The sequence below is a fragment of the Electrona antarctica genome, assembly GCF_951216825.1.
Source record: "Electrona antarctica genome assembly, chromosome: 24".
Lineage (NCBI taxonomy): Eukaryota > Metazoa > Chordata > Actinopteri > Myctophiformes > Myctophidae > Electrona > Electrona antarctica.
This window is the reverse complement of record NC_136803.1, coordinates 8,711,973-8,734,562: the sequence shown is the minus strand read 5'-3', so window position 1 is coordinate 8,734,562 and position 22,590 is coordinate 8,711,973. Positions and strand designations below refer to the sequence as shown.

At 42.7% G+C, this 22,590-nt stretch overlaps 1 protein-coding gene across 1 annotated transcript in view; it reads left to right on the top strand.

Annotated features, from left to right (window-relative positions):
• Positions 1-9,955, top strand: part of col18a1b (collagen type XVIII alpha 1 chain b) — a 60,690-nt gene extending 50,735 nt beyond the window's left edge. Inside the window, exons 33-43 of the mRNA XM_079495339.1 lie at positions 1,989-2,042; positions 2,284-2,318; positions 2,659-2,772; positions 3,481-3,646; positions 3,920-3,987; positions 4,538-4,666; positions 5,647-5,679; positions 5,793-6,365; positions 7,562-7,759; positions 8,134-8,243; positions 9,245-9,955. Coding sequence (XP_079351465.1) covers positions 1,989-2,042; positions 2,284-2,318; positions 2,659-2,772; positions 3,481-3,646; positions 3,920-3,987; positions 4,538-4,666; positions 5,647-5,679; positions 5,793-6,365; positions 7,562-7,759; positions 8,134-8,243; positions 9,245-9,461 — 1,697 coding nt within the window. The 3' untranslated portion in view covers positions 9,462-9,955. The remainder of the gene's footprint in view (positions 1-1,988; positions 2,043-2,283; positions 2,319-2,658; positions 2,773-3,480; positions 3,647-3,919; positions 3,988-4,537; positions 4,667-5,646; positions 5,680-5,792; positions 6,366-7,561; positions 7,760-8,133; positions 8,244-9,244) is intronic.
• Positions 9,956-22,590: the final 12,635 nt, after the last annotated feature.

The window sequence follows — 22,590 nt, the reverse complement described above, 5'->3', positions numbered from 1 at the left end:
CCCCGGCCAGCTCATACCAAAGAAAAATGGCACCTAGTGCCTCCCTGCTTGACACTCAGCATCAAGGGTTGGATTGTGGGTAAGTCCCTGTGACATACTATAGCGTCATGTCCAGGGGGTGTACTTGTACATCAAGCTGCCTCACTCTACAGAAACAGGAGATACGCTCCTGCCCTATGGGCCTCATGGCTACAGAAACAGGAGATACGCTCCTGCCCTATGGGCCTCATGGCTACAGAAACAGAAGATACGCTCCTGCCCTATGGGCCTCATGGCTACAGAAACAGAAGATACGCTCCTGCCCTATGGGGCTCATGGCTACAGAAACAGGAGATAGGCTCCTGCCCTATGGGCCTCATGGCTACAGAAACAGAAGATAGGCTCCTGCCCTATGGGCCTCATGGCTACAGAAACAGAAGATACACTCCTGCCCTATTAGTCCAGTAATAATGTAATTTGACCTCTAACTAATTGCAAAATAACCAAACTCAACTGATTTTGCATCTTCAATATATCCTGAATAACAGAAAGAAAGTTGCCTGGAATTGTCTGAGGGGAAAGTGTTGAAAATGGCCTGTACAGTATGGCCACCATTGACATCCTATTATAAGGCAATATTTTCTAAATTTCCTTATGCTTTAAGTAGCATGTGACATATCAAACTAGGTTGTTGTCATGATGCTGAAGCCATTCCAAGCATTAGTTTTGCATAAAAACACTCAATGGGCTAAATTTGGCCATAGCAACTTGCCAAAATGTAATGAGGTCAGCACATTTGGGCAAGTTGCTATGGCCAAATTTAGCCCAATGAGTGTTTTTATGCAAAACTAATGCTTGGAATGGATTCAGCATCATGAAAACCCCCTAGTTTAATATGTCACATGCTACTTAAAGCATAAGGACATTTAGAAAATATTACCTTATAATAGGATGTCAATGGTGGCCACACTGTACAGGCTATTTTCAACACTTTCCCCTCAGACAATTCCAGGCAACTTTTTTTCTGTTATTCAGGATATATTGAAGATGCAAAATCAGCTGAGTTCGGTTTTTTTGCAATTAGTTAGAGGTTGATCCTGTATTTTCCATAGATTTCCTGTACTATATGGGCCTCATGGCTACAGAAACAGGAGATAGGCTCCTGCCCTATGGGCCTCATGGCTACAGAAACAGGAGATAGGCTCCTGCCCTATGGGCCTCATGGCTACAGAAACAGGAGATAGGCTCCTGCCCTATGGGCCTCATGGCTACAGAAACAGGAGATAGGCTCCTGCCCTATGGGCCTCATGGCTACAGAAACAGAAGATACGCTCCTGCCCTATGAAACAGGAGATAGGCTCCTGCCCTATGGGCCTCATGGCTACAGAAACAGGAGATAGGCTCCTGCCTTATGGGCCTCATGGCTACAGAAACAGGAGATAGGCTCCTGCCCTATGGGCCTCATGGCTACAGAAACAGAAGATACACTCCTGCCCTATGGGCCTCATGGCTACAGAAACAGGAGATAGGCTCCTGCCCTATGGGCCTCATGGCTACAGAAACAGGAGATAGGCTCCTGCCCTATGGGCCTCATGGCTACAGAAACAGGAGATAGGCTCCTGCCCTATGGGCCTCATGGCTACAGAAACAGAAGATACGCTCCTGCCCTATGGGCCTCATGGCTACAGAAACAGGAGATAGACTCCTGCCCTATGGGCCTCATGGCTACAGAAACAGAAGATACGCTCCTGCCCTATGGGCCTCATGGCTACAGAAACAGAAGATACGCTCCTGCCCTATGGGCCTCATGGCTACAGAAACAGAAGATACGCTCCTGCCCTATGGGCCTCATGGCTACAGAAACAGGAGATGCGCTCCTGCCCTATGGGCCTCATGGCTCGACAAGGTTTACTTATGCTTATACATGCGAGCTATTATGTTGTCCCATGTATAGTAATACCCATGAATAGAATTCCAGTTCAGATTGTGTTCCGTTGCATCTGTTTCAGATCCTAAAGGAGACAAAGGTGACCGGGGAACACCGGGCATACCTGGAATACCGGGTAGGTTCAGGATAAAGTATATTAAGCAACGCAATATTGTTTACTATAACGTCCTTCACCACTTACTTACGCCATTGTTGGATGACTAAGGTTCATATGGCCCTGACCTTGCACATTGTCCAAATGAGTATGAGCATCTGCTAAATGCCTAAATTGTCATTTTAAATTCCAACTTCAATGTGGATTTGACCTGCCTATAACGGTTCAAATTCAATGTGACAATTTTTGTTTTCTGTTCTAGGTCTTACCACAAACTTTGACATTTACACCTTTAAGGTAAGCTTCAAACTCTTCTAGTTCTACCCTGTCTGTGCCGCTGCTATCCCAAACATTGATGTCAATTAGAAGTGCTCGAATATGAGAAGAGTAAATGGCGGGTTTGTTACAGCGATGACATCTTGTGTAGGCCAATGGAATTAAACTCCATGGTTCCCATGAGACTGTGACTGATATTGCCGTTATTTGTTACATGTGTTGTTTAACAAGTTTCATGGCATTTATGATGACTTTGCAAGTACCTCTCTCTGGATAAGAGTGTCTGCTATTTGGCTTGACATTGTAACTCATTTGAACTTGGTGCACATTTGAATGAGTTTGTTGTCTGGTTGTCCACCAGAATGAGATGAAAGGGGAACGTGGTGACGCAGGTTTTAAAGGGGACAAAGGCGAGTCAGGAGGAGGGTATTATGACCCCCGATATGGAGGCGGAAGTGCTGCCCCTGGGCCTCCGGTAAGATCGCTTTTTCCAAAACATGTTTTTTGCTATTGATACATTAAAAAAATGTGTGGCTGTTTAGTCATTGTGGGACATTAACTATCAACCAAGGATTTTATTATGCAATATGATTTGTCTGTCCAACTAAAACCCGTTTTCTTCCCCAGTCCCGTAGTTTTCTGATCCTACAATACCCAGAATTCATTGCAAAAGCTTGGTACCTCCATCAGTTCTCGATGCCTTTGTGCCCATAGTTTTTGAGTTGAGCGTATGGACAGTCTGTCAGGTTTTGCATAACACTGCCTCCTGAAGAGAGCGATGGCAGTATTGGTCATGTATCGACAAACTTTGGAGTTTTCCTTTAAACTACACTGTTCATAAATATACTTTGGAGCACCGTTTGCTCCATTGTATTCATGTTAAATGGTGATTAATCAACTAAAAACTATGAAGTCAATCACCATTAACATGCGACCATATTGCATGTCCCGTAAACAAGACATATAGCCTACCGGTATTCTCTGTAAAGTAAAGATATAGACATTGTTAATCTAGGTTCTGATCAACCTCATAAAAGTAAATGAGCTCATTTCCATACGAAGGATTCGTACAATAATACTGTATCTGTGGTACAGTATGTTATTTGGATAATTTACCAATGAAAATGTCATTTCCATTCCACTTGATTGATTCCTGTGGAAATCGGTTCTTTTGTCCCATCAGGGACCCCCAGGTGAGTCCACTGAGGGCCCCCCGGGGCCCCAGGGCCCACCTGGTCCTTCAGGAGCAGGGCACCCTGGGCATCCCGGACAAACGGGGTATCCTGGCCCACCTGGGCCCCCCGGACCTCCAGGAGGGTCACTCCCAGGACCTTACAGGGGCACTCAGAGTGAGCCTTATTTAAACACACACACACACACACACACACACACACACACACACACACACACACACACACACACACACACACACACACACACACACACACACACACACACACACACACACACACATGTATATGTTGTACACATGTTATGTTTCTGTGCATGTGTAGTCCACTATAGTTTCATGTCACACAAAAGAGGTAGACTTTCTCTAAATTATTGTTATTATCCACTTTGATATGACCTCTGTTGACAATCATGTAACTTTTGTATGCTAGCCATCACTATCCCAGGCCCCCCAGGCCCCCCCGGAGCGCCTGGACACCCAGGATCATCATCAGGAGGAGTGAGTTGGAACGTGTTCTAATTATTATTATTATTAGTTTGTTTTATTCAGAAGCCACTGTGCTTTCATTTGTGTTGTCGCGCATTGACTTTCTAATGTGTTGATTAGCCGTGCGCTCAGATCAGCCAACGCAGTGAAGCTGGAAGTACAGTACCTTCACTACAAACGCTGGGTCAACGGTCCACATGTCCCAAAACTATGGAATGAACTTGCAATTAGAACTGCAGACTCACTCCCAATCTTCTGCCGTAGTCTGTAAACCCACCTCTTCAGATTCCATTTTAGCCCGTAGCACTTGCCCTAGCCTCAGCGGCCTTACAGGCATATGCAAAGGCTCAACTTATGTAACTTAGATAGCATTTCATAGATATAGCACTCTATAGTGTATACGCATAGTTTAATTATATACTGTAGATATTCCACTGTTCTGATCTTACGTATGATTCATGATGACTATTGATATTTGATGTATTACCATGTTTTTTGTTCTTGCTTACTGTAAATCACTCTGGATTAAGAGCGTCTGCTAAATGCCTAAATTGTTGACAAGGTGATGGTGCTGAGGTCCTACCACACCATGGCAGCCACCGCTAGAAGTCAAGCAGAAGGAACGCTGGTGTACGTTCAGGAACAAACAGACCTCTACCTGCGAGTACGAGATGGAGTCCGCCAAGTGCAGGTACAACAGTACTGCTGTAAACATACATTACCCAACGCTAAAACCAGTGGTAAAAGTATCATTCTAAAACGGTTAGTCCCAATACTTTATTCTGATTGTGGTGGTTACCGTCACGTGACCGTTGTAAATTTCACCGATAACCCACACCTTCAATCACTTTATATCAGCTGATTCCGCATCTCTGTAGCTGTACTGGGGAAGGGGAGCACTTGATTGCCTTACGAACCCATGCCGTGCGGGCGTCTAAGCACCGCCCGGCTCATATGACATCATATGTGAATGTGCGGCTCCAGGCAGCCCCGTAAAGACATCAAGCGCTATTCTCCCGTCACATAGTCTACTTGCCGAGCAAAACAAGGAAGTGATGTGGCTCGCTCTGGTGGCGCAAAGCGTAGCTACTTTTGTGAATTTAATAGTTTTATTAGGTTAATATTGCTATATGTTTGTAAACGTTTTAGAAAACGCAGCCGAAAGCCATACAACAGCTTGTAGTCCAAAATGTTGTATCAAACCATGTGACTTCCATTGGAAATGCATTGGGGCGGCCATGACACTTACAACATTCATACAACAAGCATGCATCAATGTTTTAAAGGTGTGAGTCGCCCCTAAGCCCTGAAAGGCCGTAACACGGAAGTGTTAACCCAGACTCTGCAACGCCGCAGTATAACTCTATGGCCGCAGCGCTAATGTTATGCTAACTGGAGCTACACAACAATACACAGTGATTGAACCAACATAAGAACGTACACGTTAAAAAAATAATAAAAATAAAGAGGGGGACAGATGAGTATTTGTTTCACTTGGCAGTTAATGATACGCGTGTCATACTTATTTTTTTGTTATTTTATGTTGGCCATTCAAAATCTTCTAAAATATATTTTTGGGACATAACATAATTTATTTTCTTTGTTGGAATGAATATGACAACCTTGAGAATTCAGTATACTCATTTCATTCTTCTTTTGTACTTTTCTCAGCTCGGGCCCTACATTGCCTTGCCCAACGATCAGGTGAGTTTCTATAATAATAATAATATACACCTTGCTCAGGATGTCTAGGTCTATGGAGCGACGATGTGTGCATTACATTCACATCATGCTCACCGCCGTGTGATCTTTCGAAGGGTAACGAGGTGGCTGCTGTGGAGCCCCCGCCGGTGGTTCCCTACAACCCACAACACCACCCCAACGCAGCACACCCCACAGAGGAGCCTCGGAGACGGGACGAGGGTCAGAGCCCGGTGGAGCCCCGATACCCCCCACAGCCTGACCCGGCACAGCCAGATCAAAGATACCCCCCACAGCCTGACCCGGCACAGCCAGATCACAGATACCCTTCAGAACCGGATCACAGATACCAACCCCAACCAGATCACCGATACACACCCCAACAACCAGACCATAGATACCCAGCCCAACCAGACCACAGATACCCATCGCAGCCAGATGACAGATATCCACCTCAGCCGCAGCCGCAGCCCCAACCCCCGCAGTACCCCACGCTGCCAGACCCGCAGTACCCGGCGCCGACAGATCCGCGGTACCCGAGCTTCACCGAGCGACTGAACAACCCGGACAGTCGGCATCACCCGGAGCGCCCGGTCTATCCGGACGGCCGCTACCCGGTCACTCCTCAGCGACGACCCAGGCCCCCAGAGCCTCAACGTCCAGTCCATGATCACACCTCGGGGCCTTCGGTAAGTGGAGGGACTCATGCATGGAGGGACTCCGTGTGAAACGGTCATGATGTTGTACTTTTGGATTTCTACATTTGATTATTTCTTACTTTGCCTTTTCTATTTGTGTGGAATGAGAGAGAGAGCAACCAACCGAGTCTTTATTTTGTATACAGACATACTCAGTCAATGAAACGGTGGTCCGGGGACCACCAGTGACAGTGGTCCTTGAGGAGGTTATAGGTGGTCCCCAGATAAATGATGGAGAGTTGGTAACCAAATGGAGCCTTATAGAACTTTAACTCTTGAGATTGTAACATGAAACCAAATGGAATTTGGTTTACACTCAAGAGTTACATTGTTGTTAAAGGAGAATTCTAAAAGGCTTTCTTACCTTTCTTTGTAGTCGTTACGTCCCCACCAAAGAGGTCCAGGTGTTATTTTGTGCAAAAGCTCCTTATTGGCTATTTCCCCTACCATAAGCCCTCAATGAATTGCATTGAATTGAATGGGAATTGAATGGGGCTATGGGGTGTTGTGCTAATTCGCTTATTTCCATCGCTCAAAAAAACACCTGGACCTCTTTGGTGGAGACGTAACAACTACAAAGAAAGGTAAGAAAGCCTTCTAGCATGGAATTCTCCTTTAAACATCTGTATTACTTAATTTAGTCTACACAATTAGAGAATATAGATCTATTTTTATTTTTTATCAAACATTTGCCTGTTATTTCTCCTATGGTACCAACATCAATTCAGTATGGAATTGTGCAACTTATGCAATAACAAAATATTCTTTAGTTTTGGGTCTGAGAGGCTAAATCTCATCAAATGGTGGTCCGTCGTGGCTCAAATGCAGAATAAATAATGGGCCGTGATATGAAAAGGGTTGAAACCATAGAGTATATAAAGGATAGAGACCGAACTGGAGCACTAGCCCCGCCCCCAAGCTATTCATTTCGATGAAGTTGCTCAGTGGCGTTTTGAAGCACCCGGAAGACTGCCGGAAGTACCTCCTCCGGACCTCAAATTTGAGGTCCGGGGTGACGTATGGGTGACGTAGGGAGTGATGGTCCTACGTGTCCGTGCACGGGTCCACCTGCAGTCCTTCCTCTTACCACTAGGGCCCAGAGCTTCAACGTTGGAGCGCCTCACTGGCCCCTTGGTTGAAACCACTGCTCACCACTGCTCTATGGATGGATTGTTGTCCCCCTCCAGCTCCACATGATGGCGCTCAACAGTGCCCAGACGGGGTCCATGCGGGGTATCCGCGGGGCAGACTACATGTGCTTCACGCAGGCCCGAGCCATCGGGCTGATGGGGACGTTCCGGGCCTTCCTCTCCTCCAAGCTCCAGGACCTGCAGAGCATCGTCCGCAAGACCGACCGCGGCGGTTTGCCCATCGTCAACCTGAAGGTAGAGACTCTTCCATGTTTAGCAACATTTCACTCTGGTTAACGTTAACCCCATTTAGACTATGAGGACGCATCTGTGGCACCTTATAGTGTTTTAACTACTTTAACCATTATTTTACACTTTCCAGTAGCTGTTGAAAAAATAGCAGATCTACGAGCTTGTAGATCGTGAAAACATGTGCAAATCTTTGAATATATATTCTTTCCCAGTGAACGTTTTTAACTCAAATCTTTGAGTTAAAAACTAACGTTAAAATTATAACAGAATTAATAACCAATCTGTATGGTACAGTATGTCAATACAAACATGGATACCGAATACATGGTAAAATGTGTTGTCTTGTCTCTGTTCAACTGACCTCTCTTCTTGGCCAGGATGAGATTCTGTTTGACAGCTGGGACGCCATCTTCAATGGCGGCACAATGAAAGACCACGTGCCAATATACTCCTTCGACGGCAAGGACGTCCTCACTGACGGTGCATGGTGAGCCACCCGACTGTGTCCTCTGAACCAGGGGTTCTCAACCCGTGGGTCGCGACCCCTCGGGGTGTCGCCAAATTATTTTAGGGGGTCCCCAAATTATTTAAATTTTTATTTTTTATTTTCACGATTTTTCAAAAATAGCAGACCTACAAGCTCATAGCGCGCCACTCGGTGGCGCGCTATGAGCTTGTAGATCTGCTATTTTTCAATAGCTAAATTATAACAATGCTTAAAACACCAAAAGGGGTTCCCGCCCAAAATGGTTTAAGGTTATTGTAGCAGTCAATTTATATTGGGGGTCGGGAGGGGGCGGGGCGGGGGTCCCGAGACATTGCCAAAGCATTTCCGGGGGTCCCCGGCCAAAAACGTTGAGAACCCCTGCTCTGAACTGTTAACTTGCGTTTTGGAGCTTGTGGATATACCACTGCTTTGGTGTGACGCTGTAGTTATGATCAAGTAGGGAGTGGAGAGAGTTGGTAACCAAATGGACCGTTATATATCTTTAACTCTCTCAAGAGCGTATCGGTATCGGATCTGTCTCAAAATAATCCAGATTATCAAATTAGGTTTTCACCAGCAAAGTAATTCATGAAAAATGTAAAGAATCATCAAAGGGTTCAATAACAATCAAAAGTGTCTAGTATCTCTAGTCTAGAACAAAGGTCAAATCATACATACAACATACAACTATAACATTTTCTACATTTAATTTGTGTACTCTACTCATCTCATTCAGTAGTCATTCAGTTGTGAAAACAGAGAGGAAAAGAGTATAGGCTATTTTATTGATTGATTGACTACTTTATTAACAGGCTTTGGGCCAAGCCCCTATAGGGCCTAGGCTTGTTTCCATTGTGGTCCTCTGTATACTATCGGAATCGGTCAGAATCGGTATCGGCCGATATGACCCTGCCAAATAATCGGAGATCGGATATCGGTCATAATGTCATAGTCATGCACCCCTACCTGGAACCTTTGTCTCTCCCTCCCTCTCCTCCCAGGCCAGAGAAGATGCTGTGGCACGGCTCCACGGCGGCAGGCCACCGGCAGGTGGAAACGTACTGCGAGACGTGGCGCGTGGGCGAAGCGGCGCTGTCGGGCGTGGCCTCGCCCCTGCAGGGCGGCGGCAGCATCCTGCAGCAGAGCTCCAGCAGCTGCTCCAGTTCCTTCGTGGTGCTGTGTGTCGAGAACAGCTACGTTGGCCCGTCCAAGAGATAGGCCTCCCGCGTACACACGCACGCACGCACATATACACACACACACACACGCACGCACACACATAGACACACACACACACCACACCACAACATCAGACATGAGGTATAGCTGATAACGTTATTGAATTCACGTAAACACACCAGTTACGCCAGCCGGTCTGAGGGAGCTAGAGGCCTTCCCATGAGAGTACATGCCGGCACATTAACTTATGCACACACTTTCATACATTTACACACACACACACACACACACAACACACACACACACACACACACACACACACACACGCATATATTGTACATATAGACTACACGGCCACATCCACTACAACTAGATATTTACTAAAGCAGTCAAACACTGAAATCCTCACACTGTGTGTTCACACACACACACACACACACACACACACACACACACACACACACGCACACGCATATACACACACACACACACACACACACACACACACACACACACACACACACACACACACACACACACACACACACACATATACGCACGCACACGCACACACACCTACACACACACACACACACACACACACACACACGTACACAGAAACGTATGCACAATATGTGGTGCGGTTTGTAAATAAGCCCTTTTTATAAATAGTTATTAGTTTGTTTAAAATCCACTCATATGGTGCTATACAATGACCATCCAGTAGGGGGTGCACCTCAGTGCCCTAGAATTGTGAACTTTCGTTTTTGGGGGGGGCCCATTTTAAGAGCCAAACAGAATGCAGCTGCCCTGGACTGGACATGCTTATCTCATGGTCATCAATGATGGCTATCCATTTTCATTTCCTCCTCAACTAATCATGAAACTGATTTGACAAAATGTCTACAAAATGACCTTGCTTTCATGTGCCTTGCAGCAGTATCTAAACATCCTTTTTTAAGATTATGTTTTTGGGAATTGTATGCCTTTATTGTAAACATCTTGTGACAATTCTGACATTTTACTTGGGTTATTATTATTTTTTGTTTTTAGTTTTTAGAGAAGGAAGAGGTAACAACGGTAAAGCTAAAATCTGGGACCCATTGAATGACGAATAATATGAAATGTTACTTTGAACCGATCTGTATGGTAGAGTATGTTGATATGACTACTATCACTACTATCTGCATTGGTTGGGGGTGATCTCCCTACTCTTCCATTGTGTTTTTAGATATTTTAGTATTTCCGTGTGTCCATGATGTCATGGACACTGGGCTCACTTACTTCCTGGACTATATGTTGTCTCAGTAAGACAGCCCTCCCCTATCCAGAAGGAGGAGCAGTGCACCAAAGCATTATGGGAATTATAGTCCAGGAAGGAAGTGAGCCCAGTGTCCATGACATCATGGACACTTTTAAATACTTTAAAAAACAAAATACAACGTACGGATTGTGGCTTTAAAATACCACCTTTTGTTTTTGGTCTTCCATCATCTGATTTCATACATCACAACAATCTGCACTCTGTGTCAGATGTCTGTGGTAGAAACTACTTCATTACGAATCTGTTGTTAGCTAGATCGGACTGATCGACCCCAAACGAAAGCACGTCATTGTGTTCAGCTGTCCAAATAAATCCACCTGAACCTGGTCAGCTCCCCACCAAGTACTGTGAAACTGATTCAAGACACCAGAGAGAAGAGAAACAAACTCTTAGCCTTATTATTATTCCCCTGTTTTCCTGCACTCGGGAATGACAGCAGCTGACCAAACTGTGTGATACTACACACTCACATGAAAACTAGCAGTCTGCGCTGTAGTTTAGACCAGGGGTTCTCAACGTTTTTGGCCGGGGACCCCCGGAAATGCTTTGGCAATGTCTCGGGACCCCCGCCCCGCCCCCTCCCGACCCCCAATATAAATTGACTGCTACAATAACCTTAACCCATTTTGGGCGGGAACCCCTTTTGGTGTTTTAAGCATTGTTATAATTTAGCTATTGAAAAATAGCAGATCTACAAGCTCATAGCGCGCCACCGAGTGGCGCGCTACGAGCTTGTAGGTCTGCTATTTTTGAAAAATCGTGAAAATAAAATTAAAACCCCCCCCTTTTTTTTTTTTTTTTTTTTTTTTTTAAATAATTTGGGGACCCCCTAAAATAATTTGGCGACCCCCCGAGGGGTCGCGACCCACGGGTTGAGAACCCCTAGTTTAGACAAACACTGTGTTAGTAATGTGTTAAACTAGAAGCCTGCACGCTCACATCTAACGCCACAGTTCCGTGTTGTTTCTCCGTGAATATCGCGTGTCCGAGTGAAACACATACACAAAGTGTATATTTTGAAACCAAGGCAGACGGCGATATGTCTTTGGCCACTGATGTGTTTTTTTTCCGTGCTCACCACAATCGCATCACGGAAAGGGTAACTGCAATAGCCGGCACGCTGTGGGAAACTAAAGTTGTGCACGTCGTAAGCGCAGAGGTCAAGTCAGTGACGTATCACGGCCACATCGCACTTCCGCATACTCCGCGTAGGTGACGGTCTACGACTTGGCCACCCGAACTGTGCACAAAGTTGTGTGCGTTGTATAGAGAGATAATGTCATAATGATATCCATTATTACATATCTCCTCCACCAAACTGTTCAATTGAATTGGAAGATGGATCTCACAGTATGGTCATCAAGGCCTATATTCCACTGTCGAGCTTAATGGTCATTCATTTCAAATGTTATCTTCTGTTATTGTATACACTGTTATAATAACCTACAACTAGTAGCACTTGAATAACAGACTTTTTTGTATTTTACTATCTACATACAAGGGAAGATATTTTCAAATGTCTTATAGCAATAACAAAGGAGTATTTATTTTTGATTAACAAAGTCGTTTTAATGTTTTATCGATTGTGCAGTGATTTATTCTTTCCACAAATTTGGACATCTAGTATTAAAGTCTCACATCGGGTAAATATTCCAACCCTCTGAGTTTTTTTCTTGAGGGGCAATTCCTGTGTGGAGAGAGCTAATAGCATTTAAAGGGAGGACACATGGAAACATCATCATATGCCTGCACATACAAAGTGTATGTGCAGATACCACATACGGAATCAGCCATGAATGTGTTTCTCTTGTCTATGCACTGTTTATAAGAATCATTGTGATTTTGTTTTGTTAAACGTTTTGTCGCAGGAGTTTTTATTCATAAATGATGATGCACTGTGCTGTAGCTACACGCTACAAAAATTCACCCTTTGTCAGCCTTCTGATTGGTCCCTGACTGACTAACCAGTAGGCTCTTTGTCAGCCTTCTGATTGGTCCCTGACTGACTAACCAGTAGGCTCTTTGTCAGCCTTCTGATTGGTCCCTGACTGACTAACCAGTAGGCTCTTTGTCAGCCTTCTGATTGGTCCCTGACTGACTAACCAGTAGGCTCTTTGTCAGCCTTCTGATTGGTCCCTGACTGACTAACCAGTAGGCTCTTTGTCAGCCTTCTGATTGGTCCCTGACTGACTAACCAGTAGGCTCTTTGTCAGCCTTCTGATTGGTCCCTGACTGACTAACCAGTAGGCTCTTTGTCAGCCTTCTGATTGGTCCCTGACTGACTAACCAGCAGGCTCTTTGTCAGCCTTCTGATTGGTCCCTGACTGACTAACCAGCAGGCTCTTTCTGCCTTATTCCGCCCTTGTTCCGCCTTGTTTATGTTGAATTTGCTAAAACATCATTTTTGGAGGAAAAAAAATGATGATATGTCACCTGTGATGTTCCTTTTTACTCACACCAAGTTTAAAATAACAATTGAGTGCACAGAATATCAATATGAAGCAACTGAAAAACATGTTATTTCAATGGTAGTGGATGGAGAGAGAGGATTTTTGTCCAACCACAAAACGGCAACCAGTGGGTGCGAAGAGGGACTTGACAAAGGGTGAATTGTCCGAGGGAGAGACACTGATATTAAAACGTGTCACTTGATTTGTATCAAAAGTGTCATTCATCATTTTCAGTTGAAAGTACACAGCGGAATGGTATTCCTGTATAGTTGTAACCACATTATCATGTGTAAGATGTGTATTAACTTTTATAGATATACATTTTTCGTGACGTGTCTTTTGAAACGCTGCATTTCCTAAAATAAAACCTTTGTATAAATCAAATGTGTCATGGGCAATGTTGTGGTGCTATTTCTTTCATACCATAATGGTCAAGTGTGTAGTCTTTCTCTCTCTGTCTGGCTGTCTCTTTTGTTAAAGTCACAGTATGTTGTTTGACTCTACAATAGTAGGACAATATTTTATAAAGAACAACTCAATAGCACTAAAAGACAAATGCGGTCTAATGAGCAGGCTCTCGGCACAGAAATGCCATGATCAAATCCCAGGTCTCCTGATAGTTCAATACTGGAGTACTCTGAATATTTCTAAATATTACATGGTTTAGCCAAGTGCCTGCATAGGGGATAGTGGGTGCAGCAGATCAACTCATCAAAGGCATATATATATAGTCCATGGACTATATAGACTATAGTCTATATAGTCCATGGACTATATATAGTCCATTAACTATATATAGTCCATGGACTATATATAGTCTAGATATATCTATATATAGTCCATGGACTATATATAGTCCATGGACTATAGTCCATATAGTCCAAGGACTATATATAGTCCATGGACTATATATAGTCCATGGACTATAGTCCATATAGTCCATGGGCTATATGGAGAGTAGACTATAGTCTACTATAGACTATAGTCTACTATAGACTGTCCGTATAGTCCATGGACTATATATAGTCTAGATATATCTATATATAGTCCATAGTCCTATATATATATAGTCCATGGACTATAGTCCATGGACTATATATAGTCCATGGACTATATAAGGAAAAAGGCAATAGAAAAAAGTCCATATAGTCCATATATTCCACTATAGTCCATGGACTATATAGTCTATATGGATAGTATATATAGAGTAGACTATAGTCTATAGAGTAGACTATAGTCTACTCTATAGACTATAGTCTATAGAGTAGACTATAGTCTACTATAGACTATAGTCTATAGAGTAGACTATAGTCTACTATAGACTATAGTCTACTATAGACTATAGTCTATAGACTCTATACTATATAGACTATAGTCTACTCTATAGACTATATACTATAGACTATAGACTATAGTCTACTCTAGACTATAGTCTATAGACTATAGACTATAGTCTACTCTATAGACTATAGTCTAGTCTATAGACTATAGACTATAGTCTACTCTATAGACTATAGTCTACTCTATAGACTATAGACTATAGTCTATAGAGTAGACTATAGTCTAGAGTAGACTATAGTCTACTATAGACTATAGTCTATAGACTATAGTCTATAGTCTATAGAGTATATCACAGTACAGAAGATGTAATTTCATCTTTCCTGTCCTGAAGTGTTTCTGGACTCGGCATCCATCAGTAAATCAGAAGGATGCCAGCCCAGCACCCATTCTATGTCCTCCTGGGTGAATGGGTGATGGCTGAACTAAACTGACTTTCATTCTCACTATTTAATTTATAGCACAACTTTAAGATAATATGAAAACATCATTCAACAGCACAAACATGTCTGGGCTATAGTCTAAATCAGTGGTTTATAAATTATAACCCTTTTCATATCAAGGCCTATTATTTATTCAGCATTTGAGCCACGGAACCACCATTTGATGACCTTTAGCCTCTCAGACCCAAAACTAAAGAATATTGTCAAGAGGCCCAAAACTAAAGAATATTGTTTGTTGAGTGGCCCAAAACTAAGGAATATTGTTAGGTAAGATTTTGTCCACAATTCCATGCTGTATTGATTAGCAGAGATAACATGATGGTGGTACCATTAGGAGAGATAACATGATGTTGGTACCATTAGGAGAGATAACATTACATTACATTACATTACATTACAGTCATTTAGCAGACGCTTTTATCCAAAGCGACTTACAATAAGTGTATTCAACATAGGTAGGGAACAAAAACTACTAATCACCAAAAGTCTTTAGTGCATTTTCTGCAAAAACAAGCAACCAAGAGTATACCTAGCGCTAAGGTAAAAGTGCAATATATCAGCTACCTATTTCCTTAAACAGATGAGACAAAATAGCTAAATCAAATGAGCATGAGCTAAAACAATAACATGATGTTGGTACCATTAGGAGAGATAACATGATGTTGGTACCATTAGGAGATATAACAGGCAAACCTTGATCAAAATAACAATCATTCTACATCTTCTAATTGTGTAGACTACTTGTAAATTAAGTAACGCTGATGATTTTACTCTTGAGAGCGTAAAAGCGTACATATTAGTACAAAAGAAAGTGTGTGTGTGTGTGTGTGTGTGTGTGTGTGTGTGTGTGTGTGTGTGTGTGTGTGTGTGGAAGACATTGAATTGTTAGATTTGATTCATCAAATGGTTTCTAAGTATATATTTTAAATTATTTAGTGGCGTTAGACTTTGATGAGATCACAGTATAGCTAATCCACTGTGTTACACTGTACCATGCCTCCCCCTAGTGGCCGTTTATGGTATGTGCACCGTGCGTGAAACTTAGTGTAATTCAGGCATAAATGCTCCGTATATGGAGATCAATGGGTTTGAGGTTTGAGGTCAGATGTAGTTGCTGGCCGGCTCCATATATGCAGATCTAGGTGATAATCCAGTCTTCTCTATGTATGTTTATTCAGGGTTTGATGAGGACAGTGTCATGATCTTCACTGACGGCCATATGGTGGCGTGACGTGTCACGAGGCGCGAGGGACTGTTTAGCTCAAATCTAAAATGATACATAACCCATTAAGACCTGCTGCCCCTTTAAGGGGAGTGCATAAAAGGGGTGGCTAGGATTGCGGCCTTCTGTTTGCCAGAAGCCTGAGTTGGGTGTTTGTTTGGAAGAGAGAAAACCTGGAGCAAATAATGTCAATGCTTTCATCATTCTTTTTGGCAATATGGGGATATGTTTGGAATCGGTGGCATATACTATATTCCCTTTTATAGAGTTGTATTTTGCAGAGCTGGGACACTGGCATCAATACAGGGTAGGGAGGATGGGTTTTAAGAGGATTATTGATAATGTTCAAAATGCTAGGCTGTAGACTGGCATTTTGCATAATGAGTATTTTTACTCTTGGTACTTCAAGTACATTTTGATGTCAATACTTTTGTACTTTTACTCGAGTACGTTTCAAATTCTGGACTTTTACTTGTAACATTTTCTATATTGCAGTATTGATTCTTTTACTTTGGATTTGATGAGGTCAGATCAACATATGGAATGAATTCTGTACTGGCCATATATGGAGCTTGTCTTGAGTGTAGGGTTTGATGAGGTCAGATCAACATATGGAATGAATTCTGTACTGGCCATATATGGAGCTTGTCTTGAGTGTAGGGTTTGATGAGGTCAGATCAACATATGGAATGAATTTGGTATTGGCCATATATGGAGCGTGTCACGAGGCGTGACTGACGGGAGATTCAGGTTTTCGTAGTAACTGTTAAAGGACCACTTCACCACTTTTCAACCTATCTTCATATAATTGGTCCTCACTAATGATCAAGATAAAATAGTACAATTATTTTTCTACTCAGTCTGTGTCTCATAGGAGGGCTGTGGGCAGTTCAGGAACTCGTCCACCAGTGACATCATCGATTGGTAATCCAAGCTAATAGAAACAGCAGGCTTTCTATTCCTGAAAAGTTGCAATGCAAAAATGGAAAACATCGTTCTCACGATAATTCAAATCTGAATATATATATATATATTTTTTAAATCTTGTTTTAAAACAATCTGCCTAACGATATCACTGCTGGACGGGTTTCTGAACTGCCCACAGCCCTCCAATGAGACACAGACTGAGTAGGAAAAAAATGTGCTATTTTAGTGAGGACCAATTATATGAAGATAGGTTGAAAAGTGGTGAAGTGGTCCTTTAAGTAGAACACAAACTAATTGACAGAGACACTGGGCTCACTGCTAAAATCTAAAATATCTAAAACCCACACATTACACACACAGACCCCCAGGAAAGTGTTCTAAATCTTCTGAACGTCATAAACATATATTTTTTAGCAAAAAGGGTGAAGTTTCCCTTTAACCAGTAAGGCGCCCTGAGGGCTTCTGAGGTTGCGTGCACGGATCCGCCTGGGTGATGGCAGACTGCTGGGCGAGCGCTGGCGCTTTGGCATGGGGAGTCAGATCAACATATGGAATGAATTCTGTACTGGCCATATATGGAGTGTGTCTTGAGCGTACAGGGTTTGATGAGGTCAGATCAACATATGGAATGTTGAAACAGGTCAGCTCCATATATGGAGATCTAAGGGTGGCAGTGTCTTGAGTGTACAGGGACTGACGGCATGACAGGTTTTGCAGGTTTTCATAGTAATCTGCGAACCAGGGTCGCAATATTTTGATTGGCATATTTCTTCACTTATTTTGATTTGTTTATTTGCTGTGTGTGATTAGTTTAGAGGCTTCAGTAGGCCCTGAAGCCTTCACCGCTTATTACCAATTTGCCACTTGTGGGCTTATAGTCCCATTTTTTATGATTATAATAACCCCTCCTTCCCTTCGTATTTTAACACGACTTCCTTTTTAAGATTCAATAAACTTGATGTTGAATAAACCTTTTTGGTACAAAAGCCTCTGGTTCTGTTCATTCTGAACACTTAACCAATTTGGGGTACCTTACCTTTGTTCAGTTACCTTGTCCAATATAAATACAATATATGGTTAATGTGTTTGTAGGATCCCTCACTCCTATCTGTGAGGGTGGTGTAGTCATTATCTCGTATAATATATTAGCCCTGCTACATAAACATTATATGTTTTCGAACATTGAGATTCTGCCACGGTCCGCTCCTCGCACCGTGGACTTTGACTGTCCTTATTTAGGTTTTGGACTTTTTGTCATTTCAGTATGCTCTGTTTTGGTCTGTGGTCATGTGTTCCTGACTGTTCTGTTACACTGTTGTTGCCTTGGTTTTGTTTGTCCTATTTTGTAGTATTGTACCTAGTGTTTCCTGTCTTCCTAGTTACTGTTTTCCTGCCTTGTCTAACCTTGTAATTGGTCAGTGTTTCCACCTGTGTCCTGTAAGTCCCCCAACCTATCCCAGTGTTGATTGTCAGTTGAGTTCACCTGTGCCCTGTTCTCCTGGGTCTTTTTAAGTCCTGTGTTTGCATTGTTCTTGTTGGTTCGTTAGTTCCCTGTTGGGTGAGGTCCTGTTATGCATTTTGAGTTTTATCTGCCTTTGCCCCAGTTATGGAAGATCCTGAGTTTGATTAATGAATCCTTCTAAGTTTAATTGTTCTGCCTCAGTGGTGTCTCCTGCATTTGAGTCCTCATCCCTACTCACCATAACAGGTTCCTTACATACATAATTAATTAAAACATCTGCATAAATGCAATCTTTTACTTTGTCTATTGTAGTACACCTAGCCCTCATCGACAGGAACTCTTCCACATATCATTTATTTTAGAACACATGCCAGCGTTTCACCTCATCAATTCTAACTTGACAATCAAAAAGGTTATTATGATTATTCAACAGAAGAGTTCTAGGTGAATCCGTTATCAGTATCTTTTAACAATGCTTTTTGTGTGTAGGGAACAGTTTATGGACAACAAGGTTGTCTTCGCTACAGACATAGCAACGACCCACTGTGCAGACAGAGCAACGACCCACTGCGTAGACAGACAGAGCAACGACCCACTGCGCAGACAGACAGAGCAACGACCCACTGCGCAGACAGGATGGACGACCCAGGATGGATGGATAAACATTACAGTGAGTGAGTACAACTCTGCACCCCCTGCTCTCTCTCTAACCGTGCACAAACACCCAGCATCATGTTTTATATTCAGTGGTAGAAGAAGTACTCGGATGTTTTACTAAAAAGTAAAAGTAGCAGTTCAAATTTGGGTCACGGCCTGAAAGGTTTGTGAGCTGTTAATTAACATGCATTCTTTTGAAATTAACATACCATTCAGGAGCTGAAGATGCAGTTTGTACATTTAGATTTTTTGTATTAAAAACATACATACATTAACCACTTCAGCCCTATATACTTTGGCTATTTGAAAATAGCCGATCTACAAGCTCACCACACGTTACTTTGTGGGTTTGTAGATCTGTTATCTTCAAAGGATTGAAAAAATCACACCCGTGTGAAGTAAGTGGTGCAACTCCGTGTGGGGGTCCCGGGGGGGGGGGGAGTTCCAGAGCCACAGGAACGCACCCAGGGTGCCGGCCCGAAACGGTTGAGAAATGACAGTTACTGTGTGGGGGTCCCTCTACTGTACCCTTCACTGTACTGTACTGTACTGTCACTGTACTGTACTGGCACACCCAAAATCATCATATATACTGTTAATATGTGCGTGTGTGTTTGTGTGTGTTAGGTTGCGCACAGGTGGTGAAAAACAACCATGCTGTTTTCGTGCTCAGACGCACCCACCCACCCAGCCAGCCACCCAGCCACATACATAGTCACTTAAGGAAGTGGTTGCACCACTTAAAAAATATATATACATTTGTTTTATACATTTGAAAACTTGTATAAAGGCGAGGCGCGTGGGGAAAACGTTTTTCATTGGCTTTCCATCATGTAACTGATTTCCATACGTTGCTTGGTCGTATTGCAGTTGTTCATGTCGCAAAAATGAGGATGAGGCTTGATTTCATAGGGCATGCCAGATTGATTTCAGCCGTCACATTTATCAGCGATACGACCGACATTACGCAAGGATCAGCTGTTTATGATCACTTCATAAATGCCGTGGCGACGTGAGCGCACGCCAAAACCCACGCTCGAATTTAAGGCAGGATTTACACTCCATTGATAAATGACCATAGGCTATATTCAATGAATGTTAGCCAGTATGAACTATGACTGGTTGTGTTTTTATAGACAGCGTACGTGTCACATTGAGCGGACACTAGCACAGTTCTACTGTCAGCATCCTTTGTAGAGAGGATACGGAAAGTGTGTGTGTGTGTGTGTGTGTGTGTGTGTGTGTGTGTGTGTGTGTGTGTGTGTGTGTGTGTGTGTGTGTGTGTGTGTGTGTGTGTGTGTGTGTGTGTGTGTGTGTGTGTGTGTGTGTGTGTGTGTGTGTGTGTGTGTGTGTGTGTGTGTGTGTGTGTGTTGGCGAATACAGTGGGCGGGCTTTAGACTGGATGTAAACCCTGCACAGTAGATAGAAACCCATTTATTTCCCCCCCTATATAAAATAATAAAAGAAAAAATGTGTACTGTATCTATTTACAACCAGGTAGAGTTTAACTATGTAATTGCTGTACTTTCAAATGGTTTTATGGGACACATTACACATTGCATTGTTTGTTCTACTGGTTTAAACATGTCTGTTCTAGGTTACTTTATATTATTATTATTATTATTATTATTATTATTACTACTACTGGTTTAAACATGTCTGTTCTAGGTTACATTATATCATTCCATTCCATTGGGAAATGTTGCCCTGGTTAGTGGTTTATGTCCAGCTGCCACATAAGGTTACATACAATTACAACGGTTTTACTGTTAAAAGCAGGTCTGTCCGATTGTGTGTTTCTAGTGTTTGACAGCTAAAACTTGTGGGGGTGGTTAAGAGTTGGGGGAGTGATTAGGGGTCAATGGGGACCTCTTGTCCCCATTGTCACACACATTTCTGGGCAGCTCGAGGTGTTTAAAAGGTTTAGAATATTCTCATGGCATTTCCTCAGCTTTCAGTTTCAAATGGTCATATCCTCCTTCAAATATTTGTCAATTAATGATCCATCATACGAAAGCCTATGTTCTGTACTTTAATAATCTGTAAAAAACTGAAAAATGACCAATGCCCACTTGTGGCACAAAGGACTGTAGCCAGTCACATGTGTTCAAATTGAATAACCCTGTATACCCCCCTGTATAACCATATGGCAAAGTCCCAGGCCCAGCCAGCCAGACAGGGGTTAGTCCCAGGGTTGTCCATAGTTATTCTGTAGCAGGCAAGTGTTGCTCACACAATATTTCTTCCTGAAATCAGGCAAAGATAAAAATGGTAAATGGTGCATTTACTGTATATAGCACATTCCAAGGCGCTTTACAAAGATGCATTACATTCACCCTTTCACACACACACACACACACATTCATACACTGATGGCACCAACCTGCTCATCGGGAGCAATTAGGGGTTCAAAGTCTTGCTCAAGGACACTTTGACACAAACTCAGGGGGAGCCCGAACTTGGAACCTTCCAGTTCCCAACCGGCAACTCTACCCCTGAGCCACTGCCGCCCAATAATCTCACATAATGGTTCTTCCTGAAATCAGGCGAGTATTTCTCACGTAACGGTTCTTCCTGAAATCAGGCAAATATTTCTCATATAACAGTTTTCTTCCTGAAATCAGGCAAGTATTTCTCATGTAACAGTTCTTCCTGAAATCAGGCAAGTATTTATCAAGTAACGGTTCTTCCTGAAATCAGGCGAATATTTCTCATAACAGTTTTCTTCCTGAAATCAGGCAAGTATTTCTCATGTAACAGTTTTCTTCCTGAAATCAGGCAAGTATTTCTCATGTAACAGTTCTTCCTGAAATCAGGCAAGTATTTATCAAGTAACGGTTCTTCCTGAAATCAGGCAAATATTTCTCATAACAGTTTTCTTCCTGAAATCAGGCAAGTATTTCTCATGTAACAGTTTTCTTCCTGAAATCAGGCGAATATTTCTCATATAACAGTTTTCTTCCTGAAATCAGGCAAGTATTTCTCATGTAACAGTTTTCTTCCTGAAATCAGGCGAGTATTTCTCACATAACGGTTCTTCCTGAAATCAGGCGGATATTTCTCACGTGACGGTTCTTATTGGCATCAGGCAAGTATTGAGGTCCTTTCTCCAGGTTCCTGGATTCCTTACTTACTGGATTACCGTACTAAACCCATTTGATCAAGGCATCATCATGCACCGTGTACAGTCAATCTCATGATTCACCAGCAACATTTAATGTAAGGTGCAACTGTTACTTACTTATTTACTTACTTATGCCTACTGCCACTTCTGGGGCATCGGCCGTCAACAAGCAATCTCCAGGCATCTCTGTCTTGAGCCGTTCTCTCCAGCTGGTTCCAGGT